The sequence below is a fragment of the Coffea eugenioides genome, chromosome 1, assembly GCF_003713205.1.
Source record: "Coffea eugenioides isolate CCC68of chromosome 1, Ceug_1.0, whole genome shotgun sequence".
NCBI classification, from domain to species: Eukaryota; Viridiplantae; Streptophyta; class Magnoliopsida; order Gentianales; family Rubiaceae; genus Coffea; species Coffea eugenioides.
The window spans coordinates 13175549-13191693 of record NC_040035.1 but is presented as its reverse complement, the minus strand read 5'-3'; the positions used below and the strand labels follow the sequence as shown (position 1 = coordinate 13191693).

The 16145-nt window shown below is 32.7% G+C and overlaps 1 protein-coding gene across 1 annotated transcript; it reads right to left on the bottom strand.

The window, feature by feature from the left end:
- Window positions 1-37: 37 nt before the first annotated feature.
- Window positions 38-2728, bottom strand: LOC113768123 (feruloyl CoA ortho-hydroxylase 1-like). The gene is made up of 3 exons (XM_027312371.1): window positions 2226-2728; window positions 1634-1979; window positions 38-283 (listed from the first exon to the last, which is right to left on the bottom strand). The coding sequence occupies exons 1-3, from the start codon at window positions 2726-2728 to the stop codon at window positions 38-40; spliced, it is 1095 nt and encodes a 364-aa protein (XP_027168172.1).
- Window positions 2729-16145: the final 13417 nt, after the last annotated feature.

Genomic DNA, 16145 nt, shown 5'->3' with positions numbered 1-16145 from the left:
TTATTTTTATCTGATTTAAACTATAGAATTAGCAAAATTAATTGATTTTGGCAAAATCAAGTGATTTCTTTCCTTGATGCGCTTTTCCGAAAAAGTTGTTCATGTAGTCCTCAAATATTACTTCTTTATAGTGAGCCACTCCATCACGTTCCACCAGTTGAGGCAGTGGACCAATTTTCTCTGTCGGTCTTGGAACAGTAAAAATTGGTATGGACACTCTTGCTTGTTTGCTTGTGGTACGAACTCTATGCTCAGCACTTTTGTACCTTCCATTGCTTAGGATCTGGGGAACAAAATAAAACGCCTAATAAGTGCTTGTATGATTGCATATAATCATATCAATATTTTTGTTCGATGTACAAGAGGCAGGAAGCATTCGATCTTGCACAATTTGGGGAGGAGGAGGTCTGATGTGGTAATCAACTTCTAAGGGTGTGCAGTGAAAATTTGATAAATTTACTGACGTACATTTGAATTTACCTAGTGTCATTGCTCCTGTTCAGCTTAAAATTGGTGCATGCACTCAATTATTTCCAAATCAAATTTGGTACCTTTATATTGGCTCGAAGATAGGAAGAACACTTGATGGTTGAATAGATGACCTCAAAAATCATCAAAAAGCTTATTGTGTTCATATATATATATATAAAAGGTTGTATCCCAACTACCATGCCGCCAACCCCAAGCTTGACGCTTTCATGGGAAGCAAAAGAAGAAAAGATATAGATCGTAAAAGTTACTACAAGCATAGTTATTAAATCTGCCTCGTCCAAAGGTTGAACTATTTGGTTTGGTGGCCGGTCATTAGGTTGGGTTGAGTCACTAGATACGAAATTGACCCAATTAAATTTGGTTTGGTGGTTGAGTCACTAGATAAATTTGGTTTGGTGGCCGGTCACTAGATACGAAATTGACCCAATTAAATTTGGTGAAACTAGTTTGATTCACCGGTTCAATTAGGAATTTACACGATTTTTTTGTTGATTCATTTTTTTTTTAAAACAATTCTAGGTCTTTGTTTTAACCAAAATGTATACATAGTTTTGACAAGATTTGGACATTGGATCTCTTTTTAAATGCGTATAAGAATTTACCATTTGCTTAATTTTTATTTTAATAACTAAATGTTCCTTTAAATAAATTGATGAAATTAATCATTTTAACTTTCAAACTAAAAATGTTATTATTATGTTACAATATTTGAGTACTTAGAAATTTATTTTTTTTAATAAATTGATAAAAAAGTATTGCTATATCCTTGAAGATAAGTCAAATAATTTTGTTTTATGTTTGGCTACATAATTTATTTGTAATAAGTATGATAAAATGAAATTAAGTCTTCTATTAATGTTTGTATGGTTATTATATATCCAAAAACACTTTATTATACATTTTGTGTATACTAAAATTACTATTTTGTATTATAAATATTAGTATCCATCGGTTGAACAAATGACTCATTGACTCGATCTTTTTGCAAGTTGCTTGTCCAGTCGGATTTAATAACTATGCCTACGAGAGAGGTAACATATACACTGACTTTTTTCAGATTATGTGTATGGCGCTATGTCTCTTAGGAAAGCAAACCTGTGCTAATTGGAATAGTAAAAGATGTTAAGAATGGAGCTCTAACCTGTAATGCATCTCCAACATTGATAACTAAAGCACCGGGGCACGGTGGAATCTCCAACCAGTCTTCTTTTTGACCTTCAACAGTATCGTTTTCTACTTTTACATGTAAGCCTCCAATACCATCTTGTAATAACACAGTAAAAGTACCCATATCAGAATGGCGCCCCACACCAACAGTCAGTTCTGGATTTGGGCATGCAGGGTAAAAGTTCATGTTGACCATCTTTAAGCCTAAGAGTGATTCCACTCTTGAATCATCCACTTCCACTCCAAGATATCCGAATAATATTTCCAGTAGCCTTCTCACCATCTTTATTGAGGATTTCATGTAGTCAAGTGCCATTTCCCTGATCAAAAAGGAAAAGAAGAAAATTTGAGAAAATATGAGAAAACATTAGTGAGTTTATGAATCATCATTCTTAGATATGGTGAGCGAGTTCCACTTGACACAAAAGTACGGCAGGGGTTTTAAAGGTTTGAAATTGTTTAAAACTAGAAGTGAATGATAGTGCTTGTAAAATCTCCTGCATGTTAGTCCATGATGACAAATGAGATGTTTAAAGAAATTCTAATTATGTAGTGAAGTTTCTTACTTGCAATCTTTAGGCCAATGCTCAAGAGCCTCTGAGTCATTAGTGTAAACCATGCTGACATAATCTTTCCATTCCAAAGCCTTTTCTTTATCAGGTGCAAAGCTCGTTCCATACTTCACAAGAGGGCTGGGACTAATTCCCTTCAAAAAAACAGCCTTTGACTCTGGAGGTTGGGCAAAAAACTGATGTGCCGCATCTTTCAGTGAGTCCAAGAGATCCACAGGCACACCATGGTTAACAACTTGGAAGAAGCCAAGAGTTTCAGAAGCTCTAACAATGGCCTCCACCACTTGGTCGTGGTCAGGACCATCCAGCTTTGATAAATCGATAGGCGAAGAATTCTCATAGGACCCTACAACAAGCTTTCCTATTCGCTCAAATGATGGTTGGACGTATCTGTCAGGTACCTTTTGTATTCCTGAATCCACCAGACCTTTAACCCCATTGCCCTTTTTTACGACAAAATCAAACAATGAGTTGCTATTATCAAAACTCGGAGCCATGTTTTCTTTGAGAAAAATGTCGAGTGTTTGTCAAATGCTAAGCACCCAAGACAGATCTATCAGTGTTGCAAGTGGCCTCCAATGGGTTCCAATAAATAAGCAGAATGATGGATTGGCTTTTTAAGCACAAAACTACATTCTTCCATGGAAAATCATAATTCAGTTAATCCATCAGTTCCTTGAGTCTGAACAGGTCAAGTCTACCACGCGTAGAAGAAGAAATCATCATCATCAAAGTTGGTAAATTGCCAACATTAGCTATAAATGAATGTTCCTCATTCACATGAACTAAAGTTGTTGAAAATGCACCAAGGTAAATCAGTTTTTCTTTTTTCTTTTTCTTTTTTTGAAATTTTAAAAGCATGATTAACGAGTTTAGAAAGTCAAAAGATTGTGCTCTTTGGCATTAGTTTTACGGCATGTATCCAATATGATAGTCAAAAGATTATGCACTAAGCGAAGACTAAACACAAGAATTAGAAGCCATCAATTTTTGGATTGACAAAATTAGGAGTCAGGTTTTACCAATGTAGAAAAAGAGGCCGAGTCAATCTGGGCCACATAAAGATTTTATGAAGATATATCTGTAGCTTTAGGTGGGGAAAATTGTGAAAAGAGCATATGCTTTGCTTGATTATTCCATGAAGAAGGCAAAGTTTTTAATTTTAGGGCATTTGTATAAACAATACTTCTCTTGTATACATTTATCAGGATAAATTCCGCAAAATTAATTCAGTATTCGGAATCTATAAATTCTTGTAGCTTCTGATTTTTTTTTTTTTTTTTTTTTTTAGCTTTATTACGGCCAAAAGCTGAAAGAAAAAACAGTTGAAAAAATCACAAAAAAGATTTCCTAAAATAAAAAACTAAAAGCAGGTGCAAAATATCAATTGAGAACAGTCCAATGGATTAAAGAAATTCTTGCTAATAACCACTCACAACTACATGAAACAAAAAGCCGTCTAGGCAACCTTAGGGAAAAGACCATATATAGTATGAAGAACCATAAGAGTGAATTACGTGAGAATTGGGATAGAAAACATAGATTTGCAGTTTCGGTTCTCAGGGTTTTGGTACTACATCAAATTGAATGGTATCTAAAGTTTCAATAAAAACAAATATTGCCCCCGTTGCTTCCAAATTCGTCTCCAAAAGTTCAAGAAAACAAATCAGGTTGGTTTTGTATCCAATTTTGGCGACAGTAGTCCCCCGAAATTCACCGAAACGGATTCTAACGTTTCCAATAGTGAGCACGAAAGATAATTGACCAAATGCAGAAAATTGCTAATGGTGAATGTTCATCAGGCTGATGACATAAAAGACTTAGGAATATTTGCACAAATCACTTTCTTTTACTAGAAAATAAATCCAAACTTTGGCAAACCGGATATTTGATTAACATCAGCATAAAAAGGCTGAGGAGACTCCGTATTGGTGGCTAAAGTTGAGACTTAAGAAATTGGAGGTCTTGGATTCAAATTATCCTTCCCCTTCCCACCTCTTAAATCTCACTCCTCTTCTCTTTAAAGTAAATAAATAAAAAATATAAAAAGGCATAGAAAGTGAAATAAAGAATTACTATGGAATTTCAATGGTGATAAATATTACTATTTCAGTAATTTTGCCTGCATTTGATAAACTTTCAATCTATTAATTTTTTTGGGTCAAAATTAAGAACATGAAAGACCAAATTTTATCTTGACACATTGTGCAGAAATTGGATATTATTTAAATTTTGAGGACTAAATCTAAATCTTTTCCATTCAGAAAGTAGTCCAAAATGTGCTCTCTTTGTTCATGAGGCATTCACATGTTTTAACACGTCCTTTCTGATGGACCCAAATAACAACAGAAATCTACAGCAAACTCAGGAAATCGAGAAAGAGATGAAGGGAAAGGACTTTCCAATGACTCAAATGATCAAGCTGCGGCTGCGCGTTTCGCACATACAAACGAAACAGAGGCTACTGCTCTTTCAAGCCCTATGCGGCTTATAACACTCACAACAGACACACACACGGAACTGCTGCTCTGATTACTACTAGTACTAATAATAAGAGAACCAATCTCGCGACCACCCTTAAACACAATCATGCGACCTATTTAATCAACCAACTAAACCAAGACATATGTCTAATAACTCAACTAACCAATTAACATGAACTTGGTTAAATTTTTTATATTGCCTCCCTTAAACCAAGTTTTTTAAATCTGAACATTTCCAACATCTTCTTTATCTTTATAAATGTCTTCATCCTCAACGCTTTGGTAAACACTTGTTCTTCTATTCTACAGTAATCAATCTCATTTTCTTTCGTTTGAACCAACTTATGTATGAAGCGATACTTGATATCTATGTGCTTAATACACTCATTGAAAACTGTGGGTTCTTGGACAACTTAATCATTGACATACTAGCACAATATATATATATATATTTTTTGTAGAATCAACCTGCTTATGTTGAAAAACACCAAGCATATGACGCAACTACAATGCCTAAGTTGCATTATTATCTAGTGTGATATACTCTGCTTCTACTATAGATAATGCTTTCACTTGTTGCTTCTTAGAACTCTAGGGAAAAACTCCCGAATCAATGAAAAATGCATATCCTGAATTATTTTTCATTGTAATTGCATTACGTACCTAATCACTATCTGTATAATCAAATAACTCAACTATATCATCACTAGAATAAAATATACTGTCACCGTGAGTACCTCTAACCTATTTCAAAATCCTTTTTACTACCAAAAAATGATCAGCATATGAATGTTCCATAAACCTGCTAATCAAATGAATAGCGAAATTGATGTTTGGTCTCGTAGTCGTCAAATATCTCAAGCTCCCTACCAAACTTCTAAAGTACGTGAGATTCACATATCCAGCAGCACCCACATTAGTCAATTTCAATTTTTCCTCAATTAGAGTCAGAATTGATTTAGTTACATCCGTCTTGAACTTCTTTAGAATATCACCTACATATTTCTTTTGAAAAATAAAAATCTCACTGTCAGACTAAAATACTTCAGCTCCCAAGAAATATGACATAAGCCTCATGTTTGTCATCTCAAATTATTTAATCATGGCCTCCCTAAACTCTACAATCATCTCCTAATAATTTCTTGTAAAAATCAAATCACCTACATAGAAGCACACAATAAATATATCATCATATGTGGTAGATTTAATATATAAAGTGCGCTGATAGGACACCTTAGAGAATCATGAGCAGGAAAATAGAGTCAATTCTCGTACCCCATGCTCTCGAAACTTGTTTCAATCCATATAAAACTCTCTTCAACTTGTACACTTTATCTTCCAAACCGTTAATGACAAAACTGACTTAACATTCATTTGATAAATTCTCTACTTGTTTTGAATAGTGAGAGAAATTATTAGACAAAGAGTGTCAAACCTAGCAACAAGTGCAAACACTTCAAAGTAGTCAATTCTGAGTTTCTCCTTGTACCCCTTCACCATAGTTTCAACTTATATCTATCAACTTCTGCATTGGATTTAAATTTCATCTTGTAGATTCACTTCACTCTAATGGCTTTTTTACCAGTTAGAAGAGAAGTAGGCTCCCAAGTATCATTCTTTTCATTGGCATTGTTTTTTTCATTTGTTGCTTTCACCCAATAATCATCATGAGCTACCTCCTCACACAACACTATTGGGTCATAATCTATCTATAAATAAAGTAAAATTAACAATATTTTCTTCAAAAAGTGCATCATCTGATATACTTACATAATCTTACAAAAGAGCTAGTATCTGTTATTGACACTGTGGACATCTTGCTAACTCAACCTAACAAAAGAGCTACTATCTGTTATTGACACTATGGACATCATGCTAACTCAACCTATGGACCCTGAACAACTGGTAGTTGCTAAAAGTTATGATTAGCCTCCTCTTCTTGACAATTTAAAGTCACTTCTACTATCTTGAGATCTTCTGTAGACCAGTCTCAAACAACTCTTTTGTCAAAGATACAATCTCTACTCAATATCACTTTTTCTATCACAGGATTATATAGTTTATAAGCCCAAAAAATCTCGATGTGTCCAATAAATACACACTTCTCTCCCTTATCATCAAGCCTTTTCCTCAATTGATTAGGAATATAAGAGTAGGCAATATGGCTAAATATTCTAAAATGGCCAACAAATAGCCTTTTACCACTCTAAATCTCTTTAATGATTTTATCAAGAACATTTTTGGTAGAACATTTGTTCAACAGATATACAATACAAGGCCAACACAAGTTGGCTCAGTCAGCAAAGACAGGACACCTTTTCACAAAAGGTCGTGTATTTGAATCCCATTACCGATGTGAGAACTGTATTAGCAAACAATCTGCAAGAACCTCTGTAAGTATCCTATGGTCCTGGAAACATATCTTGACCCATGGTGATGACAGGAGTTGAAACCACCCAAACTTTTTTTTTTTACAAACAAAGATATACAGTACAAGCCACAACCTCTGCTTTGGCATATTTTTTTAGTTTCAACATATATCTTACCATATTCATAACTGTCATATTTTTTCTCTTCGCCATTTCATTTTGTTTATTGTACTTAGTAGTCAACTAGTCAACTGATGTTGTATATCATTTTTTAAGAAAAGCACCACAAAATAAATATTTCTGACCTATATCTATTCTCAAAATTTTAATCTGGCAGACACTTTGCTTCTCAACAAAAGTTTAAAAATCTTAGAAGTCTCACATGCATCAGATTTTTTTCAGCAAAAAAAAAAAAAAAACTAAGCTTTCCGGCTAAAATCATCAATAAATGTAATAAAATATCTGCTGTCACCATTAGAAGGAACCTCTACAATGTAAAAATCTGAATGAATAATCTCCAATGGTCTTCAGCCTCAAGATTTACCAATCTGGAAAAAAAATCCTTGTGTTGCTTTCCCAAAGTTAACACATGTATTACAAATTCTATTAGGAATTCTTATATTAGGCAACTCACCAACCATTCCTCTACTAGACTAAAATCTCAAACTATCAAAATTTAAATGATCAAGCCGTACATGCCATAGCTAATTTCTATCATCTAATCACAGTACTTAGATAGAAAAAATCATCACTATTCAAATTTAATGGAAATAAATAATTTGGAGTCATTGACACATTTACAATCATTCCAATCTTTTTCATCATAAATAGTGTGAGTATTATTCCTGATATGAATATTATATTTCTTCTCTAACAATTGACCCATGGTCAATAAATTATAATGTAACCCAAGAACATAGGAAACATCATAAACAAAATAAGTAGATCCATTTCTCAAGCTAATAGGGATTTTTTTCCTTATCAAATACTAGTAAAATATTATTATTTCAAACTTAACTTCACCATAGATAGATTCATGAAGCTCAACAAATAATTTTTATCATACCAAACATATGGTTACTGCAGATGCTGTTCAAATACCAATTGTTTTTATCAAGAACATCCATAGCATCATAGGCTAATAGTAAAGTCTCTAAATTATAATTATTATCCTGAACCTTGAACCTGATTATCAGTAATATTAGCCTAAAAATTCCTATCTATATTTTTTTGGGATCTACATCCAGACTTTCTGTGGCCAAATTTTCCATAATTATAATGTTGAATCCTCTGTCCAAATTATTTTGATAATTATTTCTTGTGCCAAAACTACTCTTCTTTTATCAAAACCACCTCTAAAATTAAAATTTTTATCTCTACCACATCTAGAATTTAATGTACCCCTTCTCCCTCTATTGTTGTTACCACGACTACCTTTATTGTTATATCCTAGGTTCCTCTGACTAGATTCATCTTACTCCCTAATTTCATTATCACCTTTCAAATTCAATTGCGTCTGCAATGCCTTTTCTACCATATCTTTCTCTGAGTATCTTCCAATTTTATATTAAATCTTTGGTCATGTAGAATTAGTGACATGTACAAATTCTCAATCCTCAAATTTGCCAAACCTTTTGTCTTCTGGATTACGACTACCACATGATCAAATTTCATGGATAGATGTTAAAAACTTTCGCAACAACTCATTTGACAATGAGTTCATACTAATTGAGTTCCATCTTGTTTTGAATTTCTGATAAACGAGAAAAATATGACTAAATAGATTTAGATTTCTCCATGATAACAAGTTCAAATTTGCTTTTGAATATCATCCAATTATTTTGTTGAACCCTATCAATCCTTTTCTATGTCTTCAGAAGAATATTCCAAACCTCCTTTGTCGTGTTAGTTGTATTTTTCAAAGACTAATGTATCAGCTGCCTAATGAATATGCAACAATGCTAAACCATATCTCATCTTGTTATTTTCACTAACATCCTGACCATGTGGTACTTCTTATGAGTATGTGCTACTTCAATAAGTTGATGTAACGTAACCCACATGCATTGAAATGAGCTTTCGTCTGTTTTTTTGTAAAAAATTGAACTCTACATTCATTTTGAATTTTTGGACCGAGCAAATATTGAGTTGCAATACCTTCAATATTATGAGCTGTATCACTTTAATGGACCCAATCAATCACAAACACAAATCAGGAAATCACAAGAAATCGATAAAGAGGCAAAGGGAAAAAGGCTTTTCTGTTACTCAAACGAAGCTACGACTACACTTACTTTCACACATACAAACGAAACAGAGGCGACTGCTCTTTCAAGCCCTGTGCGGCTCATAGCACACAACGGAGTATACATCGAACCACTACTGACTACTACTAGTATTAATAATAAGAGAACCAATCTCATGTGACCACCCTTAAAACACAGTCATGCAACATATTTAGTCAACCAATTAAACAATCATGCAAAGACATGTTTCTACTAACTCAACTGACTAATTAACATGAACCTGGACTAATTTCTTGCATTTTTCACGAAATCTCTTAAAATATGTATATTTGGATGGGCACAATAATATTAACTTGGGGTGAAATGGGATCTTATTATTTGCATACTAATACATTTCGACGTAATAATTTTGAGGCAATAAACTTCTGATTGACTCCATCCATAATTGTTCATATTAGCAAAAAGAAATAAACGGAAAATGATAATGGAATCCTAGCGTCCGTATACTTCGGAGGTCATTGAATGTTTAGAAGATGGGTTAATTGCGTCTTTTACATCCCTCAACCATGCACGCTTAACACTTTGCAGCCTAAACTATCAATTTCTGCACTTTGCTATCTTGAATTTCCAATTTTTTGTAGTTCAATTCAATCACCTAATCTCACGCAAGAATTTCTTGATTTGCTCTGCCTTTCATTTGTGAAAAGACCCCTTGCACCCTTACTATCTGAATAGTCCAAATTGCCCTTCAATATGATGCTGAATGCTTTGGCTTTAATTTCGTTAGCGATTCACAAACGAGAAGTGAGAGGTTCTCTATTTATTTATTTTGTTTCCAGAAAGATGAAAGAATTGAAGAATTTGGTTGAAAGGGTATACTTATCATCTATTGGTCTCAAATTGCCGACACTCATATGATCATACTATAAGTGCCAAAATTTGGAAGTTCAATTTAGCATGATGCAAGAATTGATACTTTGGGAGGGGAGGGGGGATTGGGCGTGGGGCAATATGCCAAGCGTGTATAGTTAAAGGGTGCAAAATGGAAATAACCCTTAGAGCATCCACAATGCTATTACACTTTGTGGAGTGTAATCCACATGCCACGTCAGCATTCCACTTTCTCCTCTTTTATTACACTTTCACTCACAATGGATTACACTCCACAAGGTGTAATAGCATGGGTCCACAATTAATCAAATATTTATTTTAATAATGCATAACTCATATCCCATAAATAAATAAAGTAATTTTTAAAACTAATTTTGTTATTTTTAAAAAATAAAGTACTAACTTTCGTTAAATTTTGTACATTTTGAATTTTTTTATTTTCTAAAAATGATATTATTAATTTTTAAGTTTGAATAATATATCTTTTTCTATGTTTCAAAAATAATATATTGTTATTTTTTTAAAAATAATTATGTAGGAAATTAAACAAATATTTGATACTTCAAATGCGAAGATATCATAATAATCCATACTTAATTAATAATTCGAAATGTAATTAGTTGAACTCCATAACATAATATTACATAAGTTAAATCAAATAAAATACAAATAATAACAAAATGAATACTAGTTTTCATTGTCATTGCCGGCGAAATCAAAATCCTTCCTTATCTCCGACGGAGTACTTGAGCCTCCATAACCCATGCCAAAGTTATAATACCCCGATGTGTAATGATTTCCCATATTTGGATTAAAATAAGGAGGTGGAGGATACATGGGAATTGGATATGAAAAATTTGGCAGATTTTGAAAATTTGATGGATGATTGGAAGTGGATAAATTTGGGGGAAATGCATAATTTTGCACATTTGTAGGAATACCAGAAAATGGGTAATTTGGAAAATTTTGGGGGTTTTGATTTTGTGAGGATGATGAATTTTCTATATTTGGAGCATTTAACATATTTGTAAAACTACTCCAATTTTCATCCATAATCACAAAAAATGAATTAAATGAGTGAGAGAGTAGAAGTGTGTGAGAGAATAAAAGAAATAATAGAGTAGAATATTGGGATATGTTTTAGCAAAAAGTGTTGTGTGTTTATATAGAATTCTAAAAATAGTGCCGTTGGATATAACCGTTGGAAATGTTAAATGTGCTTTGTGCTGGAATTTTACCGTTGCCATAGGGCCCACCTTCAATGGATTACACGCATCATGTCCATGATGCGTGTAATCTCCATGACACGGCTCCAATGGGGAGCCGTGTCATGGAGCGGTGTAATGGCTCCCCATTACACCTGCGATGTGGCTGCTCTTAGAAGATTAAAAGATATATTCTAAAAAAGAATTCTATACTAAACACATGACTTAAATGAAAAAATAAACTAAAAGACAGTCTACTTTCTTTATTTTATGGATTCTCATATTTGTATTTATTATTTAAAAATTTTGTGAAACAAACAAAAAGGACGTAGATTCACTTTCTTAATTTCAGGGATTCTTATATTTATTTCGATGGTTTATAAATGTCATGATTTTCAATCACTATTTGTACGTAGACTCATCTTCCAGTCCGATCACTTTAATATAATCAATGTGCCTTCCTAATCAGTTTTTGGAGCATCCCCAACACTATACCTGGCGACTTCAAAGACTTGGGCATACTTTTCGTGGTCTGGTATTATTGTATAGAGAGCTGGAAAGCCATTTTCCGGTCAAAATTTTTTTAATATTTTTTAATTATTTTTTTACCTTACATATATTAAATCAATACACTATATTTTTCTGTAAAAACTCCAAAAAATAATAATTCAAACAGGTCCTAAGAGCAGTAAAAGTTGAAGCAGCGAGAGCTTTGCACCGTATCGATTTGATGATTATTATTTCTCTTTATGTGCGGATGCACACTCGAACGTGGACAAATGTATACATATGAGCGCAGATGTAAATTGTCAATTCCACCACAAAAATTCAAATAAAATACTTTAGGAAGAAAAAGAAATATGACTAACACGTTTTGATTTTTAATAAAGAGCAAATTTCACTAAAGGACTGTTGGAAGCACATTTTGTTAATTAAGATTACCACGTAATTTAGTGGCCGACAATATTAGTGCTGATAAGACTTTGAAAAGGACTTATCATTAATCTCGCATTGGAATGCCCGTGATTCGCATCTCCTAGGTCCAAAATTATGATAAAAGAGAATAAGACAATTTTTTAGTGTAAATAGAAGGTTTTAAATTTGGAATCTCTCACCTACACTATTTTACTGTAAATTTTACTGTAAGATATTATTAACCTATTTCACTGTAAATTTTCTACAGCTAAAATTTTTAAAGGGAAGAATATGAAATGATCCAGAAATTAATTCGAAATAACTAGTTCTGGTCTGCCACCTGAATTATATTAGTAGTGTTTGATCACTAATTCCACCCAATTCTTTTGTAAGCCGCATAACTCCAAATTCTATGGTATATTTACGAGTATACATGTTTAATTTTGAAGCTATTTAAACTATGTACTCAATCTAAACTTACTTGGCTTGTTTTTATCTGATCCATTAATCAGTTTAAGTGTTCATGTGCTATTTCACTTTTCGCATGCATACTGCAAAATGACCTACAAAAGCAAATAATCATGCATACTGGCTTTGTGTTAATTTAATGTAAATATAAAAGGAATTAACTAATGCATACTAATTTTTTTGTTATTATGAGGATGTAAGGTCTACGTTTTGTATCTCTCAAGTCTTAATTGGTTTTCAATAAAAATGCAGTACGTAACGTGGCTATTGCGTAAGCATCACATCATCATATGACCATCGGTCTTTGTTCCTCTAAACGGAGTTTCCGAGAGCACCCAATTAGTTAAAAGTGGAACGACACAGATAAAGTCGTAAAGCTTGTCTCTGGTTTTTCTAGAGCCTCAAATCTTAGTTTTAAAGTGCCAATAATTTCTTGACTTACGAGGAAAAATCCCAAGTGGCGAAAGCAGGACTCTTTGCCTCTTGATTGGATTTTTACACGAATGCATTAATACGATTAACTATTTTTTCTTTTTTAGGTGGCATGCCTAATTGAAAACAATGATGAACCATTTTGATATTGGATTTTACCTATATTTATATTCAATTCTTCTCTAAATAACTTTTCTTATTATTTTCTCCTCTGACAACTTTTATGTTGAATTTTGATTTATTTTGTATTATGGTCTCCCTCTCTCCCCTCTGTTCCTCTCTTCTCTTTGTTAAAGTCCCAAATTGACTTCAGGAAAAAAAAAAAAAAAAGTTCCAAATTGAAGGCCATCATGAAATTTAACTATTGCTTTTGTTTGGGGATCCAAGCACAGAAAAAACTACTTGTGAGAAATCAAGAATATGACAACGTAATAGGAAACTAGCTAAAACATGAAAATAAGAGTGTGTGCATAAGATTTAACACGGTTTGATTCAATTATCAAGACCTAAGTTCACAAGGACAAACTTTATTTTTTATTATGAGAGAAAGACCGCATATAATAATACAATTTGAATACCAAACCCAATCTTTATATAATTTCTCTCACCGTCAAGAACCGTGTTTCGCCCGATGTAAAGACCAACATGGTTCCCGTTATGTGCACCATATAGTGTACGCATCCCTACCTATTTATCGCGTACATTGCTAGGTCACAATCCAAGTAAGAATAGGAATATAGTTTAGACTAATTCCTCAACCCATAAGAAAAAAGACACAATTAGGCTATTACTCCAAGTAGTTAGAAACAATTAGAAAATTAGTTACTTTCCACACAAAAGTAGAAACTTATCTAAAAGAAAAAAAATCAATTTCCTAACAATCTCCATATTGGTTAAAATTTTCTTTTAGTTATTATTTACCTTTTAACCATTAAATAATTTGGTACCTAACTACCCAGTCTAAACATTGCAATCCTAACATAACTTGATTTAATTAGTAAATGAACATATATAGTTAATCCAAGTCCAACATCTGTGTTTGCTTGATTATAGGTGTGAGCACATTTTTTAATGTATAAATAGATGTTGTATTCCTGTATATAGGCATGTCAATGGGTCGAATTTTACCCAAATCAATCCAGACCCAATATATTTGGGTAAGGTTTGGATTTAATTTCTCAAATCCAGGCTCTATCCAGACCTAGACCCTATGAGAGAGTCGTGGGTCTAGGTAGGGTCTAGTTTTCTATAATCCATATCCAAATCCAGACTCATACTAGATCTTACCCAGACCTATATATATTTAATTAAATAATATATATTAGAAAATTTATAAAATAATATAATATTTTATGGCTATTAGATCAAATACAGTAAGATTTTATGGCATCAGAATCTGCAATTAATGTTGGTGGTTAGGTGATTAATGAGACTCGTGCCAAATTGCTTCTAGATGTGGTTGAAACATTAATGATTACTGATGATTGGATTGAATCAAAGAAAAAATAAGTAAGTGTTTACAAATCTTCTTATGCTATTATTTATTTGCCATCGGTCCTTAATCAAATGATTTTTATCTCATTCACTATTTTAGTATTGGATTGTGAGACATTTGCCATCATTGAGATTTAAATAAGCAAAAGAGGTACAAAATTACATTTTTTTAATAAAACTAAATATTTATATATGTTACGGTTTTTTTCTTTTTTGAAATCCAATCTTAGCTGTCATTGTAATTGGTAAAAACTTTTTCAAGAAAAGGAGAAAAGGCAAAGGTAAATAAATGAAATATTGATGTGGATGTAGTTGAATCTTTAAAAATATATAGAAGTAGTCAATAATAAATTCTTTCTTTGAGTTCAAAATATTGCATTCAATTTGTTGAATGTTAATTTTATTATTTGAAAACAAAAATTGGATGATATTTCTATTATTTATGAACTCTATGTATTTTTAATACATTTTTACTTTAGTATTTTCATAAAATACTCATGGATGCTCATTGGATACCCAGATCCATAAGGGTCTAGTTATGAATTTACTTTTTCAGACCCAAAAGGGTCTGGATCTGGTTTGGGTCTAACTAAATTAAATAGGTCTGGATCTGGATCAAAAAGATCCAACCCAGACCCTACCCATTGACATGTCTACCTGTATAGAAGATAGAAGTGAGAATAATACACACAATTCTTCTCATAATTCTCTATCTTTTTTTGTTAACACTTTGATTGACTCATGAGAACTGCATGAATTCAGTATTCCCTTTTGCAAAATTTTCCTTCTTGCCACCATTATACAACATGGACGCAACATTAGATCCTTTTTTTGAGATCTACTCCCAACCATTTGAGGTATTTTAGTGGTATTGATCACCCAACATCTAGAATTGTCACACCGTATCTGGTTTCTAAAACTCCATTCGCAACAAAAATCTCATAACCATTACAGTCTCATGGTGTTTGGTTTTAGATATTTTTATTTCTTTGATACATATGCCAGACCACCCAAAAAAATTCTAAAATCTGCCGAGGATGAAGTATATCATTGGAGTTATGAGAATATCTTTACTAGTTATGTCCAAATTTGATATTAGGTGAGCCATTTTCTTGACCCTTAAATCATCTATCAAAAATTCATGTAAGTGTCCTCCATGCTTGCTGATTTTCTCATCCTTTTCCTTCAATACTCCTTGGAAAGCTATTGAAACAAGGATATCTTTACCCATTAAATTGGTAATTGCTACCAATTCACTTGATTTTAACCGTTAATTAGGATCTAACTAATCTCTGATACTACTTGTTAGAATCCCAATGCGAAATACACAACTATTAAGAAATCAAGAATTAAAAAAATTTAATAAAGTAAAAAGCCACAATATGAAAATACGAGACATATACGAGATTTA

Excerpts from the sequence above, each read along its gene's own strand:
- LOC113768123 (XM_027312371.1), bottom strand. The coding sequence starts at position 2,728 with ATGGCTCCGAGTTTTGATAATAGCAACTCATTGTTTGATTTTGTCGTA. Across the intron at positions 1,980-2,225 it reads CATTGGCCTAAAGATTGCAA|GGAAATGGCACTTGACTACA; the intron begins GTAAGAAACTTC and ends CTTTTTGATCAG. Across the intron at positions 284-1,633 it reads ATGTTGGAGATGCATTACAG|ATCCTAAGCAATGGAAGGTA; the intron begins GTTAGAGCTCCA and ends TTTGTTCCCCAG.